Source organism: Ascaphus truei, chromosome 4, assembly GCF_040206685.1.
Source record: "Ascaphus truei isolate aAscTru1 chromosome 4, aAscTru1.hap1, whole genome shotgun sequence".
NCBI lineage: Eukaryota > Metazoa > Chordata > Amphibia > Anura > Ascaphidae > Ascaphus > Ascaphus truei.
In genome coordinates this window covers 32,184,646-32,197,916 of record NC_134486.1, presented here as the reverse complement: position 1 = coordinate 32,197,916, position 13,271 = coordinate 32,184,646, and the positions used below count along the sequence as shown (strand labels likewise).

General features: G+C 45.3%; 1 protein-coding gene across 2 annotated transcripts in view; it reads left to right on the top strand.

Annotated features, from left to right (window-relative positions):
* Positions 1-13,271, top strand: part of CAPN2 (calpain 2) — an 86,551-nt gene that overhangs the window by 63,465 nt on the left and 9,815 nt on the right. For both annotated transcript variants that reach the window (XM_075595524.1, XM_075595525.1), the window contains 7 exons: positions 185-221; positions 1,529-1,594; positions 6,191-6,248; positions 8,301-8,365; positions 8,720-8,788; positions 9,711-9,789; positions 12,033-12,149. In XM_075595524.1, coding sequence (XP_075451639.1) covers positions 185-221; positions 1,529-1,594; positions 6,191-6,248; positions 8,301-8,365; positions 8,720-8,788; positions 9,711-9,789; positions 12,033-12,149 — 491 coding nt within the window. The remainder of the gene's footprint in view (positions 1-184; positions 222-1,528; positions 1,595-6,190; positions 6,249-8,300; positions 8,366-8,719; positions 8,789-9,710; positions 9,790-12,032; positions 12,150-13,271) is intronic.

The window sequence follows — 13,271 nt, the reverse complement described above, 5'->3', positions numbered from 1 at the left end:
GTTTGTATTCTTGCAATTCATGTGATCACACCTGAGCCTCCCACACACCAATAAACCTGTATCCAACTCTGTTTTTATGTTTTAATATTTGATCATCAAAATATTGATCCGAAGCAGAAATAATTGCTTCCCACATTTCCTGCAGTAATAACCGTGCGTGACGTGTGTTTGTGATGTTTTTCAGAGTGGTTGATGATGAAATCGAGGCTAACATTGAAGAGGTAGGTAGGCTGCAGGCTTTTCTTACGCACAGCATGCCGAGGGGAAAGGACGGGGGAACATATTGGGGTTTATGGATCAAGGCAATAGTGGTGCAAGTCTGGGGCAAAACAAGCTTCACCGCTTGTATCAGCGAGAAACACCTTTTGATTTAAGTGGGATTCTTACCGGTGATGCATATGGTGCACATTTATCACCCCAAACTTGCACAATTATTGTTACATAGGGTGCAGGTTACATATGCCCTATTGCGTTGTAAGAAAGCAGCGTAAATGGCGAGGCCTGAAAATGTTGTGACATCAGAAGGCAACAGAAGGATCTGTTTTGGTAATGTGAACACGTTTTAGCTAATGATTAGTGATTCAAAGTGTTATGTATATAAGTATGTGTATTTATACGCACACTATATAGCACTAACGTAATCTGTCCTTGCAGCGTAGTACTGCAGGCATCTAGAGGTGTGCAGAGCTGTCCCCCATCACTATGCAAATTTCATATTACATTTGTATGATCATTTGCAAACTTAGCAGAGGTGGTAGGGGCTGTTACACGAGGGAATTCAAACATCCCTGGGACGTACCTAATGCTGTCCTAAGTATAAAAGAAAGTCACGGATCTCAGGTTTTACCACCGAGGGGAAATGTGCAGCCTAAATGGGCCAAGTCTTATCTGCCGGCACATTTTTATTGCTGATCACAACTATCCAACATTCGCTGAATTTGGCTTTGGACAAATCATTTCAGCCCCTGAGCTCATACTCAGTGATATAATACAGATTGGGCCTGGAGTGGAATTGTTGGGAAGGATAAGGACAAGTCATGTGAAAAATAAAGAAGTAACGACTGTAAGTTACTGTCCCGTACAGACGTGACGATGTAACGAGATCTCTGCTCACAGGACTTCTCTATGCTGTGCCTCGCAGTGGGCAGTCCCCATTGCTCTAGCTCAGGGGTGGACAACACCAGACCTCAAGGGCCACCAACGGATCAGGTGTTCAGTCTCCGACTTAGCCACTCACTGAGCCACCTGTGCTGAAGCAGGGACATCCAGAACACCTGACCTGTTGGTAGCTCTTGAGGACTGGAGTTGCCCACCCCTGCCCTTAATGCGTTCTGCAGGAGGTTCCTGTTGCCCATATTTGCAGCTACCGTAGTTTTTCATCGCTCTCTCTCTTTCTCTCCTCTTTCTCCTCTCTCCTCTTTCTCCTCTCGCTCTCTCCTCTCTCTCCTCTTTCTCATCTCTCTCTCTCCTCTCTCTCTCTTTCTCTCCTCTTTCTCCTCTCTCTCTCTCTCCCCTCTCTCGTTTCCAGCCTGATCTGAGTGAAGATCAAATTGATCCCGGCTTCATGAGACTGTTTCAGAAACTGGCCGGAGCGGTGAGTACATGCGGGAGCATCGTTGTTCACTAGGGGGCGCTTGAAGGTGTAAACTCACTAAGCAGTCACTAAGTTTTAGCTGAAGCGTAGCTGCAGGGCATAGCAGAGACTGCCCCCACTATGCATCCCAAGCTACTGACCTTGTTCCTTTTACCATCTTGGTGACATACTTCATTGCTGCATCCTCCATTCGTTGCTATTTTCTGAGAAACATTATTTGTGGGGGACCTTTACAATGGATTCCTTCCTGGCTGCCTCCGGAGGCAGAGATGCAGCTTGTCTTACATTCCTTGTGAGCCTGGTTCGCTTTACTCCAGCTTCCTTGTCCATCAATGGGCTAGCCAACTGCGTAGAGCCACAGCCAATACATGTATCTGCCATGGCTCAGGGGAATTTAGGTTGAGCTACATCTATATTTCCTCAAGGGAGTCGGTGGAGTAAAAGTTGATCTTCACTGTTTCACATGATCCGGTAACATACTCCCTAGATCACATCTAGTCCGATGGACATCTCTTCTCCTCCACCATCCGCCCCCGCAAGAGCTCGATAAAGGGCTCAGGTGGCTCCCAAAACAATAGTTTGGAACCGCAATAAGTGAGTGTGGCTCTGAACCTCAGACTATCGGGAACATACGCCCGGAGCTTTGTAAGGAGCACGTTTTGTGAGAAACATTTCCCACAAAATCTAGTATTTGGATAGTAAGAGCGTTCTATCTGAATGGGTTAAGGAAGCCCCTTTTAGCCTCTGTTTCAGTTCGGTCCTCTGGACATGTTGACATCATGCCGACCACGCTTATCAGTACAGATACATACGTGGCTGCCATGTCATGTGCCTCATGTAAACTGAACTCCTTTTCCGATCACTTTAGCACCATGAATAATCATTCTTGAAAAACATGTTGAGTGTAAAAAAAATAATCATTTTCTCCCCTGATGTCCGCTGCATGCGTTAGCACGTTCTGTTCTGCGTTTCTCATTGTCTGTATGACGTGCGTCATGTTCATACGTATGAATGCGTGAAGAATTGTTTGCGTCTACTTGTATTCGTCTTTCACACCAAGAAAACCACGTTGGACAATTTTACACATTGATGGCGCACAGAAGCGGCGCAGGCTGGAAGTTTAATATTGCATATAATTTACATTTGTGTGCAACGGACAACAGCCAAACTCCCCGCTCAAATTCCATGTTACAAATGTTGTATGTTGAATGTTTTAAAGTGTAAACACCTATTGTTGTGTTACTGCTTCATTGTAGTATGCATTAACATGACAGTGGACCAGTGGTTAGGGGATTGGCCGTGCGTTCTCACAATAACTGTGTGGTTTGTGGGTTTGTGGGTTGAACCAACCAGGTTGGGTTGAAAACTAGATGTCTCGATGGCCCCTATTCTACAAACTGTGATCGCGCCGACTCGGCGCTACTCACGGGAAGGCCCACTGCTTCCCATTGGCTTCACAGCGCTGGGTCGGCACCATCACAGCTTACAGAATGAGGACCAGTGTATATCTCCTGGTAGAATTCCTTAACAAGCATGAAACAGGTGTGATGGGTTTCACTGGGCCGCAAGGTCCCTGTGCTTCGCTGTGTGGGGTTTGGTGCTTGCAAGAATTTCCAATGTGTCTAAATCATTAGAGAAATCCTCAATCATTGTCCAACTAACACCACTCTCTGGTTTTGTTTTTTCACCTGCATAAGACATCCTCAGAGGTATGATCCATCTCACCTTGTATGTCCATCCTTTTCCCTACCGCTTCCTGCCACTGTTTGTTATGTGTTAGCTGCCAGACGCTACATAATGCTATGTATCCAGGCTGGGGCGCTCTAAGAACCAAGAACAGGGGCGCCAGCAGATAAACTATTTATATAATACTCGGTGTAGATCACAATAATTGTATTTATTCATCCTTAACTGCTTCCCTGCCAAGGAGCCTGCAGGCTATGCGCACTTTCAGCCCAGTTTTGCAGCCCTCGGCTGCCTGATCACACACAGTATTTACCTGCGGAATCCTCCCAGTCGTTTCCTTTCCTGGGTAAAAACGATTCTGTGCTGCTGTGTGCTGACGTGATTGAAGCTGAATGCCAATGACGTCACAGCCCCGCAATGCATTAAAAGGGGTTAACCAGAAACCCAGAAGACCTAAGTAAACCCCCTGGGGTGAGATAAGGTCGCCTTGCAGGTACAGCCCCCAGCGCTTATTGCGGAAGGGGCCTTGTGGCAGTACGTGTTCAGATTCATACACGCTCTGACCTGAAGCATGAGCATCCCCTGGTAATGCGTGCTGGCATGTCAGAGACTAATGGAAGCAGGAGATAAAGGGAGCAGCGTGGGGTTTCTGTGCCACGTAGAGTTTGGAGCTCCCCTTCTTTTATGTAAACCCTTGCAAAGCATTTCAGGCCGTTTGGCTCCCAGACTCTGTTGGCCTTTTTGTCCCCCGCTTAGCCCCGCTGCGGCCTCCAGAGCTTGTACCTGTGCGCATGTGCTGAAAGGATGCCGTTCCCATGACGGGGTCAGCGCACCCACCTTTGAAAAGATAATATAGTGTGTACAGAGCTTGCTAAACCTCACCGGTCTCCCCTTCAGGTGCAATGTCAGTTATACTTACAGTTCTGATATCCAGCGCTCTACTTCTGTCCTCAGGATAAAGGGATCTGAGCATTTGAACATTGCACGTTCTGACAAACAAACACATGCATCAAAAGCCATCTGCCAGTAACATATATTCAAGACTTATACCAGCTCCATCAGACTACTAATCCTGTGTGTGCACATCTATCTGTTATGTGAATAGTGTGTGTACCCCCACACCTCCCCCCCCACACACACCCCACAAACACACACAACCCACACACACCCCCCCCCCCCCCACACACACACACATCACCCCAACTCCCCCCCCCCACCTCCACACACACATCCCTCCCCCAAACACACACACACCCTACCCCCCCACACACACATCCCCCCCCAAACACACACACCCCGAAACACACACACCACACACACCACACACACAACCCCCCCCCTCCCCCCCCCCCACACACACACACAGCCACGGTTATTGCTCCTGCTGGCACATTACGGGGAGATATTCTGTGCTATCACTGCCATTGAATCCTGTGGAAACTCTCTGTGATATTCTGTGTTATATAAAACAATATTGTACGTGGTCAGTAGGCAAAATAAAGTTGGCTTCAACTGTATAAGCAGCAATCCAACCTAAGATAATTACCAGTGAAGTTACTCGTGTGAATTCCTGGGAGACCTGGACGTGATATACACCTAGAGCCGCTCCCCTCTGAGCCTCCTAAATCTCGACCCCGCACCTTTATAATGTTAAAGAGAAACACGGGGTTCCCAGGCAAACGAATAGCAGCAAAAATAAACATATTTGATGCACTTACATTTTTTTTTAGATACATTCTTTACGCAAATCCTTAATGTGCCGGCGTCCGCTATTCTATAACCCCGATGCATTTCGCACTTTGTCATCGGACGACTGACCCGGGCTGTACTAGCCACTGAATGCAGCGCCTGTTACAGGATATAGGCATTTCTAATGTCCTAGTTATAGGATCAGAACAAATAGAGTGATGCTGCACACCTCAAAAATAGAAAAAACATACAATTACCGGTGCTCCAGTGTTTGCACGAAAGCCTGCAATCAGTCCAAGACAGATGAAAGAAGGAACAAAGGGCACTGCGGATTTGAGCAAAATAAACTCATTTATTGAGCCAACACTCAACATGTGTTGGCTCAATAAATGCGTTTATTTTGCTCAAATCCGCAGTGCCCTTTGTTCCTAGTTATAGGATCCACATAGCAGGTTAAAAAAAAAAGACAGAATATTTAAGCGACTTATCAACACAGTTGGTTTCCTTAGAAACATTTAATAACCCTTAATTATTTTACTTAATTGTATCTTGTAAAAAAAATGTTTTTTCAATTTTGTTTGGGTCTGCTGAATTGATGTATAATCACGCAGACAGCTACCCCGACTTATCTGGCTGTGTTTAGGGGGCTGTGTAACCACTGTAGTTGACCAACCACTCATCCCAATTCCAAGAGAGTAAAGGAAAAGTGAAGTATTATCACAAAATGTGCAGAGGGGCACAGGGATATTTCTATACAACAAATAAACAGCAATGATGTCCCACTTACTGAGTCTTACTTAAATACCTCCCAGGAACTCCGAGTGAATAGGAATGTTCCGAATCACACAATTGTTGTTTATTTGATTTTGTGGGCTTCATAGTTACACACACACAACCCAACAATGTACTTCTAGATTTGATGACTAACAGTCTTATTACCAAAAAGACATCAAACAAAGATTGTAACACCCACCGAAGCATTAGTCTACAATGGATATGTTAAAAGAACGATTTACAAATAGTTATACACTGTTGTATGTCTCATAAATTCAGTGAATACACATTTGATTATTCATAGGTTGTAATAGCGCTTAATAGGCCCGCATGGTAGATCTTCATAGATTTAGTAGCAGAGCTTTCTAAACCTCGGCGGTCTCTTGTTCATGTGCACGGTCCCTGAGTTCTATGTGCTGACATCCAGCTCTTTCGTTCTTTCCACAGGATAAAGAGATCTCCGCATTCGAGCTTTTTGGCATCCTGAAAAAAGTGATATCGAGCCGTAAGTCGTCCCTTTTTTGCCATCAAACAATTCGTTTTCTTTGTTGGCTAAGCGGGAAGGAACAGTAGTTCTGTGAGCAGCGTCGCCGGGCTCGTAGCCTCAAAGTGGGTGTATTACCGTATATACCCTGGGGCAGGGGGGGGGGGGGGGGGGCTGCCTATGTGACAATCGCATGCATCGCGGTTATATGAATTAACATTGTTTTTACCATAGTGTGATACTTGGTGCACCTACCTCCTGTGCGGCATATAGTTTAGTGTCTGGTTCACAAACTACTAGGTAATAAAATAAAAATTGCATCTGTTTAATCCATGGACAATAAACAAATTGTTGCCATTTTCGGGGGGCAAAGCAATAAATGATTTGATGATGATAAGGGCCGGGTCCATAACGCTCAGGTAAATCAGGGCTAAGAACGGGACATTACCTAACAAAGTACGGACGTTATGTTCCCTGAGGTTAACGCAAACCTAATATACACAAAAACAGCGGCCATTTTAGATCTCATCCGCATTGACCAGGGGTGCGCAAACTTGCCCCCCTCGTCTCCGGCGTCATTTACTTCCATCGCCGAAGACAAGGTAAGGGACAAGGTAAGGGAAGTTGTAGAGGCCTCGCGATCCCCCGGCATTTAATTTAAATCCCTTCCAGGAAGCGGGGGACCTCTGAAACTGCCGTACCCCCCTCTGTAACCACGCGCCCCCCCAGTGTGCGTACCTATGGCGTAGACTATGGTAGCATAAGGTTACATTATTTGCCAATCACGTCATGTTTAACTCAAGTTGAGATGGAGAGGAGAGGGAAGTAGCACTATGCTGGGTAAATCATAGCTAGGTGTGTCGTTGCACCCATCCACAACCCGTAAAAGACCTTTTTCAGCGTCTGGAAGCGAGTTAAACTTTTGCGCACTTTTGTAGATATGCGAGTTAATGATAACGCCTCATTTGCATCTCATAACAACAAACGGCTGTGTTAATGTTAGGAGAAAATATGGAGAATAACGATGCACTGCAAAAAAACTGCAGGGCTAGATAGAGAATTCATAAAAAAAAGCATACAGTTATTGATTAGTCATTGAAAGGAGGCACCAAAACCCTCCAATGCGTTTCGCGCCCACATAGCTCTTGGTCAAGGAGTTGTTCTGCTCTGTTGTCAGCACTAAATGCCGGTTTATAGAGACGATCCTGCAGTTTGTAGCAGAAAGTGACATTTTCTTAGCGCATGATTGGTATAATTCAGTGGTTTGCGATCCTCTCCTCGAGGGATCCCCAGGCTGTGGGAACGACCAAAGAAAGAGCAAATATGAGAATGAACATCGAATATATATACAGCTAGAGTGTGGCCTGGGTGGGATTCATTCTAGGGGAGCAATGGGGGTAACCATTTTACTGGCAGAAGGTCGTTGCTCTGCATTGCGGTGCAGTGTGCTGCTGGCAGGTTGTTGCTCTGCATTGCGGTGCAGTGTGCTGCTGGCAGGTCGTTGCTCTGCATTGCGGTGCAGTGTGCTGCTGGCAGGTTGTTGCTCTGCATTGCGGTGCAGTGTGCTGCTGGCAGGTTGTTGCTCTGCATTGCGGTGCAGTGTGCTGCTGGCAGGTTGTTGCTCTGCATTGCGGTGCAGTGTGCTGCTGGCAGGTTGTTGCTCTGCATTGCGGTGCAGTGTGCTGCTGGCAGGTTGTTGCTCTGCATTGCTGTGCAGTGTGCTGCTGGCAGGTTGTTGCTCTGCATTACTTTGCAGTGTGCTGCTGGCAGGTTGTTGCTCTGCATTGCGGTGCAGTGTGCTGCTGGCAGGTTGTTGCTCTGCATTACTTTGCAGTGTGCTGCTGGCAGGTTGTTGCTCTGCATTGCGGTGCAGTGTGCTGCTGGCAGGTTGTTGCTCTGCATTGCGGTGCAGTGTGCTGCTGGCAGGTTGTTGCTCTGCATTGCGGTGCAGTGTGCTGCTGGCAGGTCGTTGTTCTGCATTGCTTTGCAGTGTGTTGCTTAAAAATAAGTCTAATAACGATCTACACTGTATATATTAGAGACATGTTTTACATCGCCTGGTTTCTCCCTCAGGTGAGGACATCAAATCTGACGGCTTCAGCATAGAAACGTGTAAGACTATTGTGGACCTGTTGGATGTATCCTTTGCATGATTCATGTCACAAGTACCACCGGGAGGGGCCACTTTTCTTAACCGTAGATCATAAGGACACTGAGGGGTTAAATACATTCCTTCTGGTCCCCTCCTGCCAATTGTAAGGCTCGCTGTGTGCATTGAACACTTTGGTATTAGTGAGATTAATTGCTTGCGTGCTAGTACCCTCTTCTTCTTTACATACGCAATAAGACTGAAGTACTTGGTGCCGGTGTTGTTGGGCATGGCACACATTTGGGTTACAGTAACCCTTTCACTGCCACAAGAGAAGGTTCACATGGGGCAGAGAGACGTTTCCCTCGTTCTGTTATCTCCTTTGACCTGTAACTTTTTGCAGTCTGACGGATCAGGCAAACTCGGCCTCAAGGAATTCAACATCCTGTGGAGTAAACTGCAGAAATACCAGGTAGGTTTCACACCTAATACTCTGTGACATAGGGGGGCTATTCCTTAAACTGCAATAGTGCCATCCGGAGACATTCCCATTGAAGCCAATACGAGTTACTGTGCAATAGTGCCCCGATCGGCACTATCGCAGATTCATGAATAACCCATGATAGATTTACAAGATAAATACGGAAAATAAATGGAGTTTTTTCTGAATGTGGCGCCGTCTTCCCGTATTATACAAGAACTAATGCTTCATTTTGAGTCTATATACAAATATAAAAAGTCACATTTGTTAGATCAGCACTCGAACGAATCATGTCCAATGTCCCTCTAGGCTCCTCCGTGCCAGGTATATAATGCCAATAAATATACAGGATAATAGTCCAACAAACGTGAAGCAGTTATACCAGCACTGGAACTCCTATAATATAAAGAAAGTCACCTACTAAATCTTAGACGTGTCAGAGACCCGACATTGGGGGACCCTTGTGGGACCTGATCACCCTAGAGAGAGGTTCCAAAGGGGATCGACATTTCGGGTCTGTGACACGTCTAAGATTTGGTATGTGACTTTCTTTATATTATACGAGTTTCAGTGCTGGTATAATTGCTTCCCGGTTTGTTGGACTATTACTCGGTGTGTGTGTGTGTATATAATATTCCATGTTGATAAAGCCCCTGATTTGAGGGCTCCTCTCTTGTTCTATGTTGAACAATTACAAGTAAAACCGCATTCATTTTAATGGGTAGCACATGAAACGCAATTGACAACCATGACCCCAAATTAAATTTTTTTAAAAACACATCGGGAGCGCACGCACCGGAATCTCCTCCCGTCATCACCCTGTTTCAGTATAAGAATCTATGAATCTGTTTCCTGTCCCGTGCTCTGGGTGTAAGAAACACAATCGCCCTGATTCTCTGTCTGCTTATTGTAGAGGATTTACCGAAACATCGACGTGGATCGATCTGGGACAATGAACGCGTACGAGATGAGGAAGGCGCTGGAACAAGCCGGTGAGCAAAGCTTTGCACTCGATTCATACGCTTGTGCTCACTTTGGGAAGAGGTTTCATACCTCAACCCCATTGAGGCCAGAGGGGCTTGCAAAGCAAAAATGGGTTAAAAAAAAACCCCCACAAAACACATTTAACTTCTAAACCCCAGCGCTGTCCCACTTTGGTCATTCTCCCGGGAGAATAAACAACACAGCATGACCTAAAACAAGTAAAAACAATAACAGATCCCAGAGAAAAAGTTCCTCAACTATGGAATCAAAAGTAAATACAACAGATTAATACGTCTAAAGATTAGCCAATATCTAGACAATCCTACAGATTTACCACTGACCTGTAACGAGAACCTCATTCTTCACCAGGAGTCTCCAGTCAGGGGACAGGGGGTTTGTTTTGACCGCTCAGCGCTTAGGAAGGTCAGTAAGTCGCTGCAGCGAGACCTATTCTGGTGCACAATGCAATTGAGTTCCTCCTTCCTTCATTCATTAAACTGCTGTAGCGGCTAACTTGCCAGCTGACTAACATCCGTTAAACTCAATGGTCATCAACGTGCAGTCAATGCTATTTGGACTTTGAGCGTAACATGCTCTGTGTTCCTAGCCATCAAAACAAGTGACTAATATGAATACAAGGTGGGGAAAAAAAGATTCAGGATGACGAACCAGAGAATCCAGAATGCGCAGTTTGGCAAGTTCACCCGACACCTAGAAATATCAAAGCTTCTTGTGTCTTTAGGACTGCTACTGCAGTGTGACCTTGCCTATAAGTGCAACTTAAAACATTCCTGGCTTTCTCACACTTAAGAGCCTGCCTCGCAAATATAAGTAACTACCTCTTATCTCTTCGTTTGATTAAACATGCTGCATAAAGCCTGCCAAGCAATATCATTCACCCTTTTATATTTCTTCATTCTAAAGAGGGGGTGGTTAGTTGTACATTTTGACCAAAACATAAGTCAAACCACCTCCCCGAGTCCCGGCCCGGGCAGGTCCTACACGGACAAAAAGTGTGTATGTATAATCTTGTTTATATGGCACCGACAGTGTACCCAGCGCTTTTCAGAATTACAACACAGGGGAAACAAAGTAGAAACAATGGGGATAAGAGGAGCAAGTAAATAACAACGGGAGACACTGCCCCGAGGAGCTCAACTCTATAGGGGGACATCTGGCACTATAGGGGTTCAAGTTATGCTGAAAGACCTTTTTTTCTGCTGTGTTACATAGCATCAATGTGACGAGATCCTTTGTTGCAAATTTGACCCATTGTGCCACAGGCCTATGATTTGCAGGGGGAGCCAGTAGCGGGACTTTGGGGAGAGTTACATGATGCACATAATATAACGGGACAGATTTCATTTTCTTACTTCAAGAACTTCTTGGCGACCAAACTTCGTTACTTTTGATGCGGTCGCCAGCAGAAAATGATGCAGAGCAAACGTCGTTTCCTTGACTACTATTACTATCGTTTATTTGTAAAGCGCCAACACACGCTGTAGCACAGCACAAAGGGGGAACATAGATTTGATAATTACATAAACAGAGTTACATGCAAATACTAACATGGACAAACATGCTCAGACAGGTACAAGGAGGCGGTGAGGGCCTTACTCGTGAGAGCTTGCACTCTATAGGGAATGAGGGAGGATGTGAAACACAAGGGGAAGTTTTGGAGTATGGTCCAGCCAGACAGCTGATCCTATAAAGGTTTGAAGGTAGGGATATTAAGTGGGGATACGTATCGTGGCGATTTGGTCGTTATACAGCTGGTCCCAATGGGGTTTGGAAGGGGTTGGATGTTAGGGGTACGCCAGATAAGTTTACGTGGAAAAGTGCGTTTTTAGGGAGTTTTTAAAGGTCTGAAAGCTGCGGGAGAGTGATGTGACGTGACAGGGAATTCCAGAGAGAGGGGGAAGTCCCGTAGGCGGGAGATAGAGAGGTCATAAGAAGGGAGTGAGAGGAGGTAATAAGAAGGGAGTGAGAGGAGGTAATAAGAAGGGAGTGAGAGGAGGTAATAAGAAGGGATTGAGAGGAGATAATAAGGCAGGAGGAGAGGTGCGTGTGAAGCGCAGAACATAGGGGGTGTTTAAGGGGGATACATGTGGAGATGAGGGCTGAGACGTACTTAACACATAGATCCCACTGCCCATTTTGAGCACATAACTTCAGTTTCTGTGGTGTAATTAGCTGCTGCTTGGCTTTTTGAAGGTCAGGTTTTCGATACATGGCTTATTTATATTTTCAGGATTTAAGTTGAACTGCCAGTTGCACGAACTTCTAGTGGCTCGTTATGCTGACGAAGAACTTTCCATTGACTTTGATAACTTTGTGAGATGCCTGCTCCGCCTGGAGATCATGTTCAGTAAGTACCCTGCCGTGTGGCGTTTAGTTCAATGCCCTAGAAAACCAGATCTATATAGGGACATTGGAAGGGGCATTGCTAGTTTACCCCAAAGAATGAAAATGATCTCTTGATGAAATGGATAAGTAGAGTGACATGGTGTGCTCATTTGCATGTCATTTCCCAGAATCCCTGGCTGCAGTGGCACCACTGTTTGCTAAGCAGTAATGGGGAAAGACGGGGTTGCAGACCTGTCTGAGACATGCAAATGCAGCACAAGTGGTATTTATATTTGCTGTCTGTGTCAAACAATGAGGGCATTTTCATCCTGAACGTCGGTGCAGCTTTGCAGCATAAAGATGTTTCCTTGGCAAATGTACATAAAATAATAATAATTATAATAATTACGTAGTTGCTCCTTTAAGCCCCTGCACCCATATTTAAGAACCCTCCCTGACTCCCAATGTGAAAGCAAAGCCACAAAGAACCTGTTATTTGAAATCTTATTTTCATGGACCGTGTAACAAGAAAATCCACAATGCAGTACTTGCCAACACAGGGTTTTATTTTTAGGTTTGTTCAATTATGTGATCCCCATAAACAATAAGTGTATAGTCTCCAAATGAAAGTCCAACTTGTCTGAACATTTTCATTATACCTGTAATTTTTATCCAGCACTCTCTGTAGTAAGTTTCTGCAGTGTATTGGGTTGTGGGCTCCTCTTGTATGAATTGAATTGAACTGATCCCCAGACTCACCAAGCTGTGTTACAGGCTAACGAACCCGATGGTTATTAGCTCCCATGCAAGACAATGAGAGCTAATGCCCGCTCAGGCGCATTAACATGCAGCGGAGTTGATGGATTAACCCTTTTTTGTTATACTATAATAATCTTATTTGAATCCAAGTGCCTTTTTATGAAACGGTTTGCGTTTGTGGTTTTACCAAATATACGCGTTTCTGCCTCTTCTGTTTTGAAAGTGGAAATCTTCTTTTGAAATCACAACGAATTTTAAAGAAGGAAATAACTGCATATGAATTCATTCCAAACCATAGTATGACGTGGTAAGAAGGTGCCTTGTGCATTTGATTCCAAATGCTCGACTGGCAACGTTGTAGTTACTGGCAGCGCGTCCTTGTTAC